The following is a 19338-nucleotide window of genomic DNA, read 5'->3' as shown; positions in this document are numbered from 1 at the left end:
TCGACACTAATGATCTAGAAGAACGAGCTAAACAACCAACCTTCACATCGGACGTCCGAAAAATCTTGGAGAGAGTGAAAGGAGGCAAGGTGACACTAAGAGCCTGAAACTCATCAAAGAGCGTAGAGAAGGCGGGCCACTCCTTTAGGGCTTGTACCATCGTAACTAGCTCTGCAAAATCCGTCTCAAATCTCCGACAATCAACTCCTCTAGAAAGAATAAACTCCATAGCCGATAAGAATGCAGAGGGGAAGAACTTCGTCTTTGAGATCTTGCACCCAACACTAAAGTCTGATCCTCACAATTACCACACCACCAGCCTAGGCCTAAATTAAGTTACAATGATTTCCAAGAACCATCAACTTGACAGAGATTAATTTTCTCCGGGGTATGTAAGGGTTCCGGAGAACCCGAGATAACCCTTGAGACTAATTGGACCTTCTCCCATAATAATTGTTCACCTAAAGCCTGATTAATAATATCTATTGGCTCTGACTATATCTCTTGAAATAGCTTCTTATTCCTATCCTTCCAAAAGAACCAAACAAACCAGGGTATAGAATGATGAGTGGCTCCTAAACCAATAAAGAATGTCCCATTGTCAAAAATAAAATCCAAATTTGAGTACACCGACTCATATGGGAAACTGTCTGGGGGTAAGACGACCAAATCCAATATTTCACGGGAATGAGGACAGTCAAAAGAATGTGTGATTATTAGTTTTTGCCGCAAAATCACATCTTTTACACAACGTTTCACACTAAACTCCCCGAGAAGCTAAACGCGCTGTCACCGGGAGAGAACCAGACGCTATTTGCCAGAAAACTGTTTATACATTCCAAGCCTGAGCCTTCACGGCAGTACAACTGGGACCGTACTCGATTTCTGCCATCATGGCTTGAGCTAACTTATATCCCGACTTAACTGAGTACGCGCCATATTTCGTATAATGCCAAACCAACCGATTTGGCTTAAATGATTTGCTAACATGCAAACTCCTTATAATTTGGATATCCTCCTGATCCATAAATTTCTGGAAAATAGGTAAATGCCACTCTTTAGTGAGCGGATTAATCAAGTGATTAACCATTAGATTTGGATGTAATTGTCGGCACCTACCATTTGCATGTCGGAGATGTTGGTCAGGAATCCAAGGATCGCGTCAAACCAAAATATTACACCCTGACCCTAACGTCCATTGTGCACCTCTTTACACTAAACTTTTAGTTGACAAAATACTTTTCCACTGAAACGAAGGAGAGTATGCTTTCTTTGCCATCAATGGATGCTTGTTTCTAAAATATCGACCCTAAACACCCGAGCACATAAAGAATCCGGAAAATGAATTAAACACTAATACTGCTTAGCCAACAACACATCATTGAATTTCTCCAGCTCACAACACCCCAAACCTCCATCAATTTTACCTCTATACATTTTATCCCACACCACCTAGTGAATTATCTTGACAACATTGAATTAATAAAGCTTAGTATGAAATATACTTGTTAAAAATATGAGGCAATGGCCTGTGGGAGTTGGACGATTATAAAACAGAGAGGATAAAATTACCTTTTTAAGCACGAAATTTCCCATATTAAAATAACCGTGTTACCAAAACAGAAAAATTAAACACTATTTTACTTTAAATTCCTCATATTATAAGAACCCTATTACCAAAACAGAAAAAGTAAACATTATTTTATTCTTGCATACATTTTAGGGTGAAAAATTATCTTTATAACCATATAAAAAAAACTATAGAAGAATATAACATACTATTTAAAAAAAATGAGATAACATAGAGGGTAATTAAAATTACCATTTTAGTGTTGGCTTGGTGGTAGTGATGATAATGGGGTGGTGGCTGGCTAGAGGTAGGGTGGTCGGAGGTGGGTAGGGGTGCTATCCGGAGATATGCGGTGGTGGTGGCTAGATGTAAGGTGGTGGTGGTGGCCGAAGGTAGGGTGGTGGTCGGAGATGAGGTGGTGTTGTGGCTGGAGGTTGGCCGAAGGTTGGCCGAAAGTTGGCCAAAGGTCGAAGGCCGGCCGGAGGTTTGCTAGAGGTTGGTCGGAGGTGGTGGTAGCTAGAATTCTGAAATGGTCAGAAATGGAGGTGGTTAAAAAAAAAATATAAGGAGGGCAAAATTGTTATTAATACATAAATAATTATAGTTTTTTTTGGTTATACAATCTAATTCCCTTTCATCTTATAACTCAAACGAGCATATACATTGGCGGACCTACGTTGAGAGGAAGGGGTCAACTGACCCCCCTTAAATGTAGATATTTGATATTTTGGTTAGCATTTCTATCGTATTGTTGGCTGATTTGGTAGAGAGCTTTGTCTTTGACCCGCAAATCCTGGATCGAGGCTATCGTTTGTGTCATTTTGCAATTTTGTATTACTGTTTTTTTTACCACAGCGAGAGCTCACTTATTTAACATTGTTTTTCATCTATTTTTTCTTTCTCTTTTGATATCCATTAAATTTTATATCTTTAAAAGAAGGAAATAACGTTTTAATCACAAAAATAGTTGCAAAACAATTAAAATTTATTCAAGCAAATTTTATTTATATACATATACTTTATAGAGAAGACTATAATGGAGAAAAAATTATAACTAATATAATTGACCTCGGTAAAAAAATTCGTGGGTCTGCCACTAACCATCTATACTAGTATTTTTGCAGCAGTTTTTGCTCAAAAATACTTTTTGGAAAATTTTTTACATTTAATGCATTTACTTTAATATTAGTTACCAAAAATTCAAAGTTAATTATAGATAAGATTTTAAAAAAATAAGGAAATCTTTGTACTTCATTCAATGATTCCCTTTCATTTTTTATTTGAAGTTATATTTAAATTATTTTGAATTATTCTATAATATATTTAGTTAATAAAAATTGTGATTTTTTCATGCATGTGATGTAATACAAATTTTTTAAAACGGACATATAATACATTATTACTCAATAGATGAATAAAAAATACGGGTATAATATCCCACATCGCCTAAAAAAATTGGGCAATAGTTCAGAGTCATACTATAAAAGAGACCAAAAAGATTCATAATACAAATGAGTAGAAAGATTGATTTATGAGACATTCAAACTTAAAAGACTTTTATTTGGTATATTCCGGTTCTTTATTTAAAATTTTTTTAAAAGTGAAATATTATAAATATTTAAAACTTTTAAAAAGTTAAATATTATAAATATTTATATTTTATAAAAAGTATAAATATTATAAATATTTATGTTTTTCTGAAAGTTAAACTTTATAAAATGTTAAAAATATTAATAATGTTTAAACTTTATAAAGTTTTAAAACTTCATAAACGTTTAAATATTACAAATATTTCAACTTTAAAAAAGGTCAGAAGACCTTTAAAATAATAATAATATATTTAAACTTTTAAGAAAATTCAAATATTAGAAATACTCAACCGTTTTAAGAATTCTAAGTAATATAAATATTTAAACTTTATAAGAAGCGTCAATCTTATAAAATGTAAATGGTTACAACCTTAATAAATAACATATCAACTCAATCTAATATTTACAATACAAAACAATAAATATTAAAAATTAAGATTATATATTACTGCGAGTTAAAATATCTTGGAACAGAGTTATATAGCGGGACGGGTTTTGTTGATATTTATATAAATTTAAAATATCATTAAGTTGGTGTTAAACGAGTAAAACATCATTTCATTATTTTGTTAACACTATCAGTTTCCGAGAATAGACATATCTAATTAAATTGATTAATAATTATTATATAAAAAAATAAATGGTATTTCAGTATTATATGGTTTAAAATTATAAATACAACTTAAATTTAAATGTTTTAGTTATAAATAATTTGTCCCGCGATACACCGTGGATCCTAATCTAGTATATATTAATATTACAAAGCCACTCTACCATAATATAAGAAGGATGTAGATGACATCAACGTCCATAAAATGGATAAAAGAGAATATGGTGTCATGAGTTAAGGGTTTAGCTAACATCTGACATGTGGCAAAGCTTTAAGTAATGAACTTGTCATATTATTTATTATTAGGTTTTGAACTCACGCTACGCGTAAGTTTATTTGATATATTTTGATAAAAATTATATATGATTGATGGCCTTTGATGAAGTATTATCTTACAAATATTTCAATAGTATAAAGGGAAAAATAAATTTCAGATACAAAATTTTTAAAAATATAAAAATCAGTTAGGTTAGAAAATCAAATCTGTTAAAAAAATCATGAATTTTACTCGACGTCTATGTGAGACGGATCAAACTGATGACCTCACATATCCTAAACCATTTCTTTGACCACCAGAAAAACGAAACAGATTTATAATCATGAATTTATCTTCTTTTTATATTTAATTGATCGCTACCACCTATGTTTTCATGTTTTTTATTCAATGTTTTCTTATTCTTTATATTCTTTTTTGTCGTTTTCATTGTCAAATTTTATGGTAATTGTCATCGTTACTTTTACCGTCCGGTTCTTTGTTATACTATTTTTCTTCTTCTTCCTCGTCAACTTCTTCACATTATTCCACTGAAACCCTTTTTTAGACTACCACACGACTTGTGGACCCATCAAACTCTAAGCCCAAAATCATTTTTTTTCTCATAAAATTTGTGCAATTCATGAAGACCAGCATAGTCAACACATGCACCCAATTATCGATAATTTCATCCATATTATTCGGTTTTAGATCCACACATATTGAAACTTTTCGTCGATCCTTCTTCTTTAAACACAAATAACATCAAATCAAGGTCTTGTGACGTCAATCCTTCTTTTTTAGACTTAAAAATAAAAAATTTACTGCAAGATTATCAAATCATCTGTAAAGTTATACCCAAAAAAAATGTTTTACAGCTCATAAAATATATAAAGCACAAATAGAGATAAGTAAGATATTTTCAAGATATTAAAAAAATTTGATATATATTATTTAATAATTCTTAAAGTTTAAAATTTTTAATAGAGATTAAATATTTTAAATATTTTAAACTTTAGATGTAGTTTAAATATCTTAAAGTTTAAATATTTGTAACATTTTTTTAGAGTTTAAATAGTTAAAATATTTTAAAATTTTATGGAGGTATTTATAATATTTTCAAACCTTTATGAAAGTTAAGAACTTTCAATATTTATAATATTTAAATTTTTAAATATTATAATATTTTTTGAAACTTTTTAAAGTTTTAATTTGATCAAATAAAAAATTGGATCAAACCGAATAAAACTTTTAAACTTGGACGCCTGATAAATCAATTATTCCTGCTCATTCGTTGTTGGAAGCATATTAATCTTATTTATACTAATTTTGCACTATTGTCTAAAAAATTTATAGCCGATGTGGGACTTTGTACATAGTTATGGTATTTCCATTAATTTAGAAATAATTCTGATTGGTTGTTTAGAATAATTTTTAATATAGATTTTTTTTTGGAAATTCTGATTGGCTGTTTCAAATTCTATGTAGACACCTTAAGAAGCTTATAGCTCCCCTTTTATTTAGTATAGATTTTTTTTTCATCAAGAACTTGTCATACATGTGTATCAAAGTAGTTAGATATATTTTGATATTCTTTCTAAATAAGTTAGGTTTACGATCTTTAAATATGTTTGCTTAATTTTTGTATATGTTTAAAATAATAATTTTTAAAGAGTGTCTTTTTTATTAACCTCGCAAATTCGATACCTAAGCCTAGACTAAATACGTAGGAAAATATTAAAATTCTCTTTACTTCTATAAAACATAAGTTTTTAAATTGAAAAAATACTGGTTAAACAAATTACTAACTAAACTGTTGAACTTATATAATTTCTTATTTTTAAAGGATTCATACCAAATCTCACAAATTCAAAGCAAAAAAGTTGGTAAATCATGATTTAACACACAGTATCTCATGTTACTCATAAGACCATTTATCTGTTTAGTAAGGTTTTGATATTTCTAAAAGTCGTACAACATAAAATCAAAACAAAAAGATAGAAAAGAGACGTAAAGATGTAAAAACAATGTTTTGATCGTTAGTTTCAGTTCACATACTTAATCATTAACTAAGATCTTATCAATGTGGACATTACTTATCAAATTTTACTTTTAACCATTGAACTTTTATTAGTGTTTGCCAAAAAAAAAAAACCCATTGAAATTTAGTAGATTATTTGTTTCAAACATAGCTCGAATAGATTACCACTTCATTCATTTTGTAACTAATGTATTTAAAAAAAAAACATATAAAAAATTAAAAATTAAGCAATTTTTTAAAACATAAGAAATTAATAATTAAGCTAATAATAACAAGTTGCTTGAACTCTAAAAACTTAGATACATACCAAAAAAAATCATATGTATCAAAATAAATATTCCCAAATATAATAACACTACAAAATTTCAAAAAAATATGTGGCTGCTGGGATTCGAGCCCAGGTCTCCACGGCCACAACGTGGAATTCTTACCACTAAACTACAGCCACTTTTGTTATTCGAATCTGTTAAACCAGATCATAACCATTTGGTTTTGTTAATGGGCCATGGCACGTGACCGGACTAGACCCAATGAATAAAATCCAAGAAACGCAGCGTTTTGGGTCGAGTTCGTTTCTGGTGCTGTGTTCTGTTTCGTCGCTCGCTCTCTCTCTCTCTATCCAGTGCGTTTCTTCTCTCCACAATCCTTTCGTCTTCTTCTGCCAAAATTTTCACAAAAAAAAAAACCGAACAACGCAAACTACTAAAAAGCTTTCACAAAGATTGAAAACTTTAACTGCTTCTTTTGGATTTTTTGATCCTCTTCTCTCTTCACAATACCCTATTATCAATTTCTCGGTATCTGGGTTTTTTTTTTTTTTTTTTTGGTACCCCCCTATCTTCTTCAACCTCCAATTCCTAAACGAAGCTTAGAGGTTTCGACGACTCTCTAACCGCCGCCTTTGAGACTTCAATAGGTTCGTCAAACTTTTCTCTTTTTTTTTTCAATCTCCTTGACTTGTGGGGCAGATTTGTTTGTTCTTAATTTTGTATTGAGGAACTGATATTAACATTGTGCATGTGCTGTATTCAATCTTTAATTCTGTTTTGCAATGCTTTTGGATTTGATTTACGTTTGGATTCTTTTGTTGTTAGAGATTGGGCGATTCTGATTTAGGGTTTTTGTTTTATTTTATTTTGTTAATTGTTGCTTTGCAGAGACAATGTGTTATGGTTTTGGAGTTCTTACGAGGAGTGTTTCATTTGCTCTGTGATCTTAGTTCTCCTCTGCTCACGCGGCATCACCAGAGGAGGTACACTTCCTAAGCCCTTTTTATTCATATCAAAGATAACTTGCATTTGATTGGCTCTAAGCCCTCTTATTCATATTGAAGGTTAACTTGCATTTGATTGGCTGTAGATTTCTTTTACCGTTGTTCATGGAAAGCTTTGTATGTGTGTTGTGGGTTTAGGGTATTGTTTAGTTATCAGGTCTTCTTATGGAACCTTCTTCTATTTAAGTTAAGATACTGAAGTTGTTATTCAATGGACTTGTTGATCTTGGATGCTTGAGTTTTGTAGTTTCAAGTTCGTCCTGGTGCCAGAATGATCCTTTTAATTACCAAAGATTGTATTTTTAAACATTAGGAGTAGACAGTACTAAGCATTTGTACAAGGTTGGATACTACGCTGGGTTTTTTTCACTTTTTCATTTATCATGTAGTGGTTTAGAGAGTTTGCTGCGAAGAATTAAATAGGAATACTTGGTTGGCTCAAATTTTGGAGATTCATAGGTTTCAGTGTTATCTTGTCTGCAATACCCTAGATTTCCATTGTTCTCCCATTGTAATTTGCCGGATAGCAGGACTAAAAGAAAATCTCCCAGGGTCTTATTTTACTTTTTCTTATTTGTTGCAGGTATTATATTTTTTTGTTGTTTTTTGTTTGACTATTCATGTTCTAGCTGTTCGGTTTGCGTTGATGATTGACGTCAGTGTCGGGCAAATTGACAGGGTCTAATGGCTCTTAGGAAAAATACTCCAAAAGGCGATTCAGTTTCACTTCCTATGAAGCCTTTGAATATCTCCAGAAAATTGCCAGGGAATGTGCAGATTCCAGTCCCAGATATTCCTCATAATGTTGCGCCTAACATTGATTTGGACCTCCGGGAAATTTACTTTTTAATGCTCCACTTACTTTCATCTGGGCCATGCCAGAGAACTTATGCACTGTTGCGACATGAACTTCTTGAACATGAGCTTCTTCCTAGAAGATATCATGCTTGGTACTCGAGGAGTGGATTGCGTAGTGGGGAGGAGAATGATGATGGCAATTCCTTTCCTTTAAACTATACTGAGTTGGCTCAAAGGTAACTTATAGTGTTGCTCTCACTTATTGTAGTACTTCTGTGAATTTGGAATGAATTTTTTTGTGAATAAGTTTATCATGATATCGTTGTATTTTCTAATTTGTTAATGACTGGTTTGGGGTTTCTTCCCACCCCAAATATTTAACTTGTTTCTTGGCATTGTATGTGCACCCTCAGGTATTCTCACGTAAAAAAAGATCACTTGGTGGAGCTTCTAAAGCAATTGGTCTTTGTTTCAAATAGGCCTAATCCCTCACGAGGGGTTGGTGATGTAAATAAAATGATTGGAGCTGCTGGTGCTCCAACACTTTTAGGCACTGGCTCGTTCTCCCTTTTGAGCTGTAGGTGATTTCGAAAAGAAATTCTTGTTTTATTGGCGAGTTTAACTCATACACATGCACAGACACAGACACACACACACACACACACACACACACACACACACACACACACACACACACACACACACACACACACACACACACACACACACACACACACACACGTATATATACTTGCATACGGATATAATCACATAATAATAATATCAATACCTCTAATAAATTATTTGGGGCTTAAGAATTTATCATTTACTAAACTCTCTTTGAAAATCTTGGTTTGATATATGGTACTTCGTTTTGTTTTGCAGCTGACAAGGAAATAGTTGGAAGCGATATCAAAGCACCACCTATTGGCATGCGCTGGCCTCATATGCATGCTGATCAGGTTCGTGGTATTAGTTTGAGGGAGATTGGTGGTGGTTTTGCCAGACATCATCGTGCCCCATCAATACGTGCAGCATGTTATGCCATTGCAAAACCATCTTCAATGGTACAAAAGATGCAAAACATCAAGAGGCTACGTGGACACAGAAACGCTGTGTACTGTGGTATAATATTTAATGGTTTAAGGATGAATCTTAGTGTCAAGTTCCATTTCTAATAATAGACTAATCCATTAGAGGAACTGCATACCTGAACTTATCTGTAAATTCTGCAGCTATATTTGATCGCTCAGGAAGGTATGTAATCACTGGTTCAGATGACCGCCTTGTAAAAGTATGGTCAATGGACACTGCATACTGCCTGGCCAGCTGTCGAGGGCATGAAGTGAGTTCCAAGTACTCTACGAGAATGCTATCATTTTGTTACTGTATATTTAAGTGGTGCTTAACAATTGTGTTTTTGGTGCATTTGTAAGGGTGACATAACTGATCTTGCTGTGAGTTCGAACAACATTTTTATAGCATCCGCTTCAAATGATTGTGTGATCCGCATTGTAAGTTCCTTGTATTGTTTTCTGTATATGATTCCATTATGACTTCCACATATTCGCCTCTTCATGACTTCACCCATCTGAATTTTTGTAGTGGCGATTGCCAGATGGCTTACCAATTTCTGTTCTCCGGGGACATACTGGAACTGTTACTGCTATCGCATTTAGTCCCAGACCTGGATCCCCGTACCAGCTTCTCTCGTAAGAATTCTTCTCAAATTGTTCTTTTGGCATCATGTACGCTATCTGGTGCATTATTTTCTCGCTTTTTTTTTTGGAGAATAATTAATAAATCACTATGCTTTGTCATCTTCTTACATGCTGTTTATTTGGTGTTTGTTTATGTCTATTGTTTTGCAATTTTGAGAACCAACTAATAACCACTTTGGTCACAAAGCTGGAAAATTAAATGCATTCTGATTCATACTCCCTCAGATGGAATTTATGATGTTAATTTATTATTTAAGCCGTGGAATATTTCTCTACTATGTCACTACTCGTGTCTTTATGTTGTCTTGAGGTTCTATTTGCGTGTTTCGAAAAAGGTGCTTTTATTTCATTGGCATCTTTATAAACGAGCCTTTGTTAATCTCTGCAGATCGTCCGATGATGGTACATGTAGGATATGGGATGCTCGGGGTGCCCAATTTTCTCCCCGGATATATGTCCCTAGGCCTCCTACTCCTGATGGTGATTGTTTACGTTCCTAGTTAAATTATTTTTGCTTTGACTTATTGGAAGCTGTAGACCTGACTAGGGAATCCTATTCCAGGAAAGAACAGTGGCCCTTCTTCTAGTAATGATCAGAAGAATATCTCTTGCTGTGCATTCAATGCTAATGGATCTGTCTTTGTCACTGGCAGCGCTGACACTCTTGCTAGAGTATACTCGGTAATGAAAAATGTTTCCTAATTGTATCTTGGTTTGAGTTCAAAATTGCATATCCACATTTTTCTGCCAAATTCTATAGGGTTCACTTAATTACAAAAGTTGTTTCTTGGTTACAGGTTTGGAGTGCTAATAAGATTAATAACGATGATCCGGACCAGCCGAATCATGAGATGGATGTTCTAGCTGGACATGAGAATGAGGTTAACTATGTTCAGTTCAGGTTGGCTGTTCACTTTTAAAATAACATTACTCATGAGATCCTAAGTGTCTGATCCTATTCATTTGCTGTGTTGCTTTTCAGTGGTTGTGCTGCAGGATCTAAAATTTCTGTAACTGACTACTCAAAAGACGAGAATGTTCCAAAATTTAAGAATTCCTGGTTTGTATTCTCTGCTGCAAGTAGATAATCATGCAATTATTATTAACTTTTCACCTTTTTCTAAAGTTTTTTTTTTGTGTGTGTTTGACACGGTGTCTTTTCTAGGTTTTGTCATGATAACATTGTTACATGCTCTCGTGATGGTAGTGCAATCATTTGGATCCCAAGATCAAGGAGATCGCATGTAATATTTAATTTCGCCAAAATGACTGCGACTCGCACTTCATTCAATACATTTTTTTCATACGAGCAGAGAACCAGATATTTATTTATATCTTTCAGGGGAAAAGCTGCCGATGGACACGAGCATATCATCTCAAGGTTCCACCTCCGCCCATGCCTCCTCAACCTCCTAGAGGTGGCCCACGTCAAAGGATCTTACCTACACCCCGTGGGGTTAACATGATTGCTTGGAGTCTAGATAATCGTTTTGTCCTTGCCGCTATTATGGGTAAGACTATTTTGACACTCTTAATGGCTATGAGTTTATCCCGGCCGATTTCTAGAGCGCTCCACTCTTGATAACCAGAATCATTTTCTATGTTAAAGATTGTAGAATATGCGTGTGGAATGCCTCTGATGGTAGCTTGGTACATTCTTTGACTGGTCACACAAAATCTGTGAGTGCCTGATCCCTTTTGTATATTTGGTAGACTATCTTAAGGCAAGTTTGGGAATTGCAAAGACTTTTGACCTGTGTACTTGAAAGATAAAAATAACAAAAAATTTGCTGCCCATGCTAAAAATAACGAATATCAAAATCATATTTCTGCTAAGAAGAGCCTGCTCTACATTATTTGAGCTTAGGTTAATTTCTTTTCGTTTTCTGAAAACACTCCCAACTCTGCCTTGTATTGTCTGAAAATTATGACTAGTGAAGTTAGTCTGATTTTTGTTTTAGTGTTCCAGGCTGATTTCCTCTTTGTTCCTTGTATTTACTTTTTTTTAACATGTTATACTTACTGTTTGTAGACATATGTTATGGATGTCCATCCTTTCAATCCTCGTATAGCTATGAGTGCTGGCTATGATGGAAAAACAATAGTATGGGATGTAAGTTTTACCTTCCTCATTGTCTAATCCCTTCTTCTTCAGCATCTATATTACTAAAGCACTTGTTCTCTTCTTCTAGATATGGGAAGGCATACCTATCCAAATATACGAGATTTCACAGTACGAGTTGGTTGATGGGAAGTTTTCACCGTAAGCAGATAGTTTTTGGGCTGTACTCGTTATGCTTCTACTCCATCTGATTGCTAATCTATGTCTTCTTAATGTAGGGATGGAACTTCAATTATACTGTCAGACAATGTGGGCCAACTGTACATATTAAGTACAGGCCAAGGGGATTCTCAAAAGGACGCTAAATATGATCAGGTACCAATATAACTTAATCGTGGAGAGAGCTTCATTACTGTACTTCTACTGTCTACATTTCTTATAGAACCTTAGATCGGATATGGTTTGCTTTTAGAGGTTCACGTATGTCCTAGTTCCGTTAATTGAAGAGAAAAGAAATCTCCTTTCGATCAAAACATTCTATAAACATTAAAATCCTCTGTATAGGAAACATGTCTCTTAACATTTATAAATTCCTGCTAAGCATTATAGAAACATCTTAGTTCTAATTGCACCAGTGACTTCGTCTAAGAGAGCTGCCGTCTATGGATAGCTTATGCAAAAATAGTATTTTCTTCTAACTGCTCTTTGCATCTTCCAGTTCTTCCTGGGGGATTATCGGCCATTAATTCAGGACATATATGGTAATGTCCTTGACCAGGTAAGGGGCTCGTCTTTTCTCCCCCTTCTAATGGTTCTACTTTTAATGGTGCTCGTTATAGGCATAATTTTATCGCTAATTGGCATTTGGAAACTTTGATTCAGGAATCTCAACTTCAACCTTATCGCCGAAATTTGGAGGATCCTCTTTGTGATTCAGGTTTGAATTTCATTTACTATGATTATAAATGCTTTTTGGATCCTTCCACTGAGGATGGGCATATCATTCACTCTCTATTGTTCTGCATTGTAGGGATGATTCCATATGAAGAGCCATATCAGACCATGTTTCAGAAACGGCGACTCGGCGCCTTAGGCAAAGAATGGCGACCATCTTCTTTGAAGCTTGCTGTGGGGCCAGATATCACTTTAGACCAAGATTACCAAATGCCACCTCTGGCAGATCTAGACTTAGCTGAACCGTTGCCAGAATTTATAGATGTAATGGAGTGGGAACCAGAAGTCGATATCTTAAGTGATGAAAACGACTCTGAATACAATGTGCCAGAGGAGTATTCATCTGGAAAAGAGAAAGAATGTTTAAATTCTTCAACCTCTGGTGAGTCAGGTTCCAGTTCCGGTGAAAGCAATGAGGATGATGATCATCAGAATAGCCTTCGAAGATCCAAAAGGAAAAAACATAAGAAAGAAGTGAGTATTTTGTATATATTTCTTTGATCTTGCGCCTTGTAAACAGGGTTCTAATCCCTTTTAACCTCTTTACCAGGCTGGGATTATGACTTCTTCGGGTAGGCGCGTCAAAAAGAGAAACTTTGATGAGCTCGAGGGAGCTCCAAGCAACAAAAAACGGACCAGGAAATCTAGGAGTGGTCGTAAGGAATCAAAGGAGTCTTCAAAATCTAAATCGGCCAGACCTAGGCGAGCAGCTGCTCGAAATGCCCTCTCTTGGTTTTCTAAGATTACAGGTACATCTAAAGACGCAGAAGAGGAGGAGGTCTCTGAATTGAGTGATTCATCAGAAAGTGAATCGACAACACAAGAATCAGGCAATGGGGATAGTGAACTTGATGTAGTTTTGTCAAATGGGAATGGGAAGCAATCAAAAGGAAAAAATATCCTCGTATGTGATTCAGATGATGGGGCTCAGCAATGTGATATCAGAGAAACTCATCCTCCTGAGAGGAGGAGATTGGTTCTTAGGTTTCCTGTTAGGAATTCGGATAAGCTTACCTTGCTGGAGAACCTACCTGGATCGTCTTCGGATGTGACAACTCCAACTTTAGGGAACGGCTGTGCTGAAGACTCAAGGGTTCCTGGGAACCTTGAAAGTCACACAAATCAAGTTGAAGGGATAGATGTAAGTAAAGTAAAATGGGGAATGGTTAAGGCTCGTACATCAAAGCGAATAAGAGGTGAAGCAATAGTATCGCATGAACTTAATGGCTCTGACCCGGAGGGAAAAGAAAATAATGTTAACAAAGATGCAAATCACCATGGAAATGGTGTTACGGCATCTACTTGTTTGGAATTGAAAACAGATATAGATGGCATGACAGTTGACACTGACACGGTGATCTCGAATGATACTCCAAATGGTGGGAAACGATATCCAGAACTGGATGGGCCGCCAAGTCGATTGGCTGATGACGGGACCTCTAATGGTTCTCAGGACGTAACCGGTCATCGGCAAGATCTAATAGATAGCCTTCCACCAATCTCTAGGAGTTTGAGGATACGATCCAAGAGAGTTTCAAGGGCTTCTGATGCATCTTTGAGGCCAGAGGGAAAACCTTCATCAATAGATCAAGAAACTGGTGGCCCTGATGCATTAAGTGATGGTTTTGAAGACGCTAGATGTGATTTGGCATTGGATAGTCAAAAGGATGGTGTGGTTGGGACAGAGATATCTCTGCGGAATGATTGTGTTCGGGAATTAAATCCTCAGATCAGTGATGCTCTCTCAATTGCTAATGATGTTCCTGTGTCGCACTCACATCCTAAAAGGATGTTTGATTTTGTCTATAGACGAAAGAATAAGAACAATTTTGACAGGGATGCTACTCTTACTAAAGAAATCAGTCCAGGTTCTTGTAGTCAGGATCAAGGTAGTGGCTCTAAGTCCCATGAAGGTGCGTCTAATGGGTTCAATGGAAGTCAGTTGAACAGTTTGACACGCATCCAAGATAAAATAAGTGATTCACGTGGAAACCAAAATTCTCAGGAAGAACTGAGATCCGCTTCCGAGGCAACACTTCGTTTGAGATCTACAAGAAATAGAAAGTCTACTTATCCTTTTAGTGAAACTAAACCTATTGAAACAAAGAAGCCTCAGCAGTTACCAGAAAATGTATCCTGGCTGACATTATCGATACATGAAGAGGGTTCTCGTTATATTCCACAAATGGGGGATGAAGTTGCGTATTTGCGACAGGTAAGTGCTGGTGGTAATCTTGTATGTTGTTTCGTTTATTCAACCTTTTGTATCAATTCTTTTATCTGCGGCTGTTATTCTATCTTTCAGGGGCATCAAGAATACTTAAACTTTAGCACCCTAACGGGGGAAAAGGATCCTTGGACTTCAATAAAAGGGGGGAATATGAAGGCTGTGGAGATTTGTAAAGTGGTTAGTCTTGAATATGCAACTCTTCCTGGTTCTGGGGATAGCTGCTGCAAAATGATACTTAAAGTCATCGATCCAAACTCCGAACTGTTCAACAAAGCTTTCAAACTTACATTGCCTGAGGAGGTGGTGACGTTTCCAGATTTTCTTGTGGAAAGAAGTCGGTATGAAGCAGCAATACAGAGGAACTGGACTTGCAGGGACAAGTGTAAGGTTTGGTGGAGAGATGAAGGGGAAGAAGATGGTAGTTGGTGGGAAGGGCGGATTCTAGCTGTGAAACCCAAATCACCTGATTTTCCTGATAGTCCATGGGAGAGGTACACAGTTAAATACAAGAGTGACCCTACCGAGACACATCTTCACAGTCCCTGGGAGCTTTTTGATGCTGATACCAAGTGGGAGCAGCCTCACATTGATGATGAGCAACGAAACCGTCTTCTCTCGGCCTTAACAAAGTTAGAGAATTCAGACAAAAGAACCCAGGTATGTGATCCTAGCCACCAACCACCAAATTCATACTTCACCCAAAAAGCTTAGGCCCATGTTTATATTAGCTTAGTTGGTTCATAGATAACACTCTTTATACTCAGGTTTTACTTAGCCTAATATAAAGTCTAAAAAATAGTGGATTAAGAGGAGACAAAGACACAACACCTCCCAAGAACGTAACGATATGACATAATAATCTCGACTAATTCGTTTCAGGATTCATATGGCCTACAAAAACTGAGGCAGACCGTGGGAAACTCCAGCTACACCAACAGGTAACTAGTTTCTACAACACTGGAAGAGGCTTTGGTGGAGCGGAAGCTGACATGGTTTTGTTTCTGCAGGTTCCCAGTTCCTTTGTCTCTTGAAGTAATCAGATCACGGCTTGAGAACAACTATTACCGGAGTATGGAAGCACTAAGACATGACGTATCAGTAATGTTGTCGAATGCAGAAACTTTCTTTGGTCGAAATAAAAGCGTAGCAGCCAAATTATCACATCTCTCTAACTGGTTCGACCGCACGCTACCTTCTTTGTAGCATTATCATCATCCTAATATTAGTGGCGGCCTATGTAGATATCTTTTTCATGTTCCCAAATTATCTAGTTAGAATTTCTGCATTTTTTTAAAAAAACTCTGGTTTTAACGGCAGAAATGAATGTTAGTTTTTTTTTTTTTTTTTCAGTTAGTGGATTTTAGGTTTAGGGTTAGTTAGAGAGAAATTTTCTTTTAAAAGTTGTAAGTAAAAAAAAAAACTGGAGAGGTCATTAACATTTGGTGCTTAGGGAAATAGAGAATCATCTTCGTTGGCTGATCCAATCCAATTTGAGAATAATATTGTTTCTGTACAACATATAAAATTGTCCAAATGTAAAAATGTAAAGATGTAAAGAATTGATACGGAAGGTTGAATAAACGAAACAACAGATAAGATTACCTAAGATTGTACTTGTTATAGTCCTTGATACAAAATGTATACTATGTTGCATGGAAACTCTTTTCGAGGTGCGTTTCCTTCCGAAACGTTTCGAAAATAGAAACTCGTGGAAATTTGGAAACAAGGCACAAAAACACAATTCCTAGAAATTTCTGTTTGGAAACACGATGTAAACTACATTTCCGTTTTGGAAACACGACGAAAACTTCTTTTTTAATTTGAAACTTAATAAATAAATATTTTTTAAATATAAAAATTCATTATAGATATAAATATATAATATTATTAGTGTTTTAATTCAACTATTTAATATTTATATTTGAAGTTTTATTTATTGAAACTTTTTGATATGGTTTTTATTTTTGGTGTTTTATTATATATATATATATATAAATATATAAATATATATATATATATGTATATGTATATGTACATACGTTTCCAAAACGTTTCCATTTCCTAATTTTTGAAAAAAACCATTTCCCGTTTCCGAAACGTTTCGTTTCGGCGTATCCGTTTCCGTTTCCATCCAACCTAGATACAAAGTACTGGCATCCTCATTCCTATTCATGTCCGTTTCCGTTGGTGCTGCGATGGAGAAACAAATTTCCTATTCATCGAACAAAGAAGAGTGTTGGCATCCTCATTCCTACATCTTTTTAGAAAAGATTAAGAAACTTGAAAAGCATTTTTGTATACATGGTGTACCTTGAAAAGTGTTTAGAAGCAGAAACATTGAGAGAAACTTGTCAAAACAGACTTTTTACAGTAAAAACGAAGATTCAAGAAACAAAGCCTTGCAAATTAACAGTGTTGGCTCAGGGAAGTTTAGGGTGGCCAGAGGATTTTCCTGTGAGTGTTTCCGGCGGCTTAGGGAATTTAGAAGGGTTGTGTTTAGTGAACCAAGTAGTGTACAAGAATTGCTTGTGAGGACCAACATGGTTACATATCAGCTTCAGCTTCTGTCTCTCTCTCATCCACCTTAGTATTATCTTCATGTGACGCTTGCTCGTTAGCCCTCTCAATCCCACCTCCTGTTTAATTTTTTGCATACCAATGATCAGATTGAAAACTACACTTTGTGTTGAATATCAACGGTGATACTTTCATAGTTTGCTTGAAAGCTAACCAAAAAAAAACTATCCTAGATGGAAACTATGATTATGAACCTTCACAATCTCTACTTTACCTCTAGCTATCAAAATGTCAATCTAAAACCTCTAAGAAAGAAAATGGAAGCATCTGATAGTGTTAGACAATAGTGACATCGCCACAGTTTTGAGAAAAAAATTCAATCAAACTTCACATTCTCGACTGTTGCCAGATTAAGAACAGCCATTATAGCTTATTAAGTTTCAGTCCTAAACCTCTAATAATGAAAATTGAGATCATCTCCTACTGAGAAAGAGTGACATCACCACTTGGTTTTGAGATAGAACCCATCAACCTTACATTTTCTGCCTTTGGCCAATTGAAAATTTTCAATCCCAAACCTCAAGAACAAAGAAAGTGAAAGCATGCTGTAATGAAGAAGAGTGATACCTCTCAAATCGGCTTTGAGATATCTCTACCCTTTGGAACAGATTTGAGAAACACTCATTCATTCTACTTGTAAAAGTCAATCCAACACGTCTAAGAAATTTGCATCTGGCTATGTAAATACAAAAAAAAAAAAGAGAGTACCTTGACACGATCCCAAGTTTCAGCAATGGTGAGAGGTCCATGATCCTTCAAAATATCAAAGATCACTCGGGTGATCGTCTGGGTTTGCTCTGGCGGTGTGTTCAGCTCGATTGGTTTCATCTTGGGTTTAGGTTTCGTTGCGAAATGCCTTATCAACAATCCAACTTCATTGTGATTGCTTCTGTTCCACGGCATCATCATGTTCCGCAACATACTCTCTAATCACTTCACTTTGTTTTCTCAGCAGCTAGAAATAAATAACATATTAAAACTCAAATCATTATGTTGAGACACAAAAACCAAAACTGTTAAATGATTAAAACTACTAACGAAATGGATGCGATTAAACCGTAATCATGTTCATGAATCGCTGTCTGAAAACAAAATCAAGATCTTGAAGAAACAAACCGGGTATATATATATGCAACTTTTACAACTCGAGTCTCAGCTAGGCATTTTAGCGAACAGTATGTGTGCAATATGGGACTTACCGTGTATCAAACACAGAGATATATCAAAAGGTAAGAAGAACCCAACAAGATGAACACACAAAGTACAATCCCGAGCAGCCAAGTCTCTAAATACAGAGGGATCAGTCTGTGAGGAAGGGCAGAGATTGCAGTTAGACTAACTGCAACATCCCTACAGTTAGTACTATGTATGACTCGAGCGAGAGTAATTTACAAACATGTAAAGGATACATTGAACTATTGATATTTATAAAATGATCCCTCATTTTACTCATATTTTATATTTCAGCCTAACTCTTTTGTTTGTACTAATTGCTTTCCAATTTCTTGTTTTGTAGGTGCAATTTAGTGATAATTTCTATGTGGCAAATTATCTGGTTATAAAGTGATTCCTTTTCTGGTATGACGACACTTTTTTATCAGTGCGCATGGGATACGGTTAAGGCTGATTTAAAGCTTTTGGTGGAATCTTTCTTTTAAGT

The 19338-nt window shown here is 35.3% G+C and overlaps 2 protein-coding genes and 1 non-coding gene across 6 annotated transcripts; 1 reads left to right on the top strand and 2 right to left on the bottom strand.

Annotated features, from left to right (window-relative positions):
* Positions 1-6439: 6439 nt before the first annotated feature.
* TRNAH-GUG (transfer RNA histidin (anticodon GUG)) lies at positions 6440-6511 on the bottom strand. The gene has a single exon. It is a non-coding gene; the product is annotated as a tRNA-His (tRNA).
* A 110-nt stretch (positions 6512-6621) lies between these two features.
* On the top strand, positions 6622-16707 carry LOC104760925 (uncharacterized). Of its 4 annotated transcripts, none has more exons than XM_087500109.1 (25): positions 6622-6979; positions 7221-7315; positions 8015-8370; positions 8548-8711; positions 9020-9259; positions 9370-9479; positions 9571-9648; positions 9740-9846; positions 10244-10335; positions 10418-10536; positions 10653-10736; positions 10838-10915; positions 11021-11099; positions 11198-11366; positions 11465-11535; positions 11888-11968; positions 12048-12118; positions 12196-12292; positions 12636-12695; positions 12800-12854; positions 12948-13345; positions 13422-15086; positions 15177-15758; positions 15981-16039; positions 16109-16707. In XM_087500109.1, the coding sequence occupies exons 11-25, from the start codon at positions 10726-10728 to the stop codon at positions 16302-16304; spliced, it is 3672 nt and encodes a 1223-aa protein (XP_087356235.1). In that variant the 5' UTR covers positions 6622-6979; positions 7221-7315; positions 8015-8370; positions 8548-8711; positions 9020-9259; positions 9370-9479; positions 9571-9648; positions 9740-9846; positions 10244-10335; positions 10418-10536; positions 10653-10725; the 3' UTR covers positions 16305-16707. The 4 variants fall into 4 exon arrangements, with proteins under 4 accessions (XP_087356235.1, XP_087356232.1, XP_087356234.1 ...); XM_087500106.1 differs by having other exon boundaries at positions 10653-10756; XM_087500108.1 differs by having other exon boundaries at positions 6629-6979; positions 8548-8715.
* Positions 16708-17359: 652 nt separating this feature from the next.
* Positions 17360-19058, bottom strand: LOC104760924 (uncharacterized). The gene is made up of 3 exons (XM_010483914.3): positions 18878-19058; positions 18387-18633; positions 17360-17737 (listed from the first exon to the last, which is right to left on the bottom strand). Exons 2-3 carry the CDS (start codon positions 18597-18599, stop codon positions 17522-17524), a joined length of 429 nt encoding a protein of 142 aa, XP_010482216.1. The 5' UTR covers positions 18600-18633; positions 18878-19058; the 3' UTR covers positions 17360-17521.
* Positions 19059-19338: the final 280 nt, after the last annotated feature.

Source organism: Camelina sativa, chromosome 18, assembly GCF_030686135.1.
Source record: "Camelina sativa cultivar CO46 ecotype springtype chromosome 18, ASM3068613v1".
NCBI lineage: Eukaryota > Viridiplantae > Streptophyta > Magnoliopsida > Brassicales > Brassicaceae > Camelina > Camelina sativa.
Note: the sequence above shows the minus strand (reverse complement) of the source record. Positions and strands in the feature narration are given on the sequence as shown.

What these genes read in the sequence shown, in the direction of transcription:
- LOC104760925 (XM_087500106.1), top strand. Translation starts at nt 8,021, where the DNA reads ATGGCTCTTAGGAAAAATACTCCAAAAGGCGATTCAGTTTCACTTCCT. An exon ending in TCCCCGTACCAGCTTCTCTC is followed by an intron (nt 9,847 to 10,243) that starts GTAAGAATTCTT and finishes TAATCTCTGCAG; the next exon opens with ATCGTCCGATGATGGTACAT. An exon ending in AACTCCAGCTACACCAACAG is followed by an intron (nt 16,040 to 16,108) that starts GTAACTAGTTTC and finishes TTGTTTCTGCAG; the next exon opens with GTTCCCAGTTCCTTTGTCTC.
- LOC104760924 (XM_010483914.3), bottom strand. Translation starts at nt 18,599, where the DNA reads ATGTTGCGGAACATGATGATGCCGTGGAACAGAAGCAATCACAATGAA. An exon ending in AAACTTGGGATCGTGTCAAG is followed by an intron (nt 17,738 to 18,386) that starts GTACTCTCTTTT and finishes AAAATTAAACAG; the next exon opens with GAGGTGGGATTGAGAGGGCT.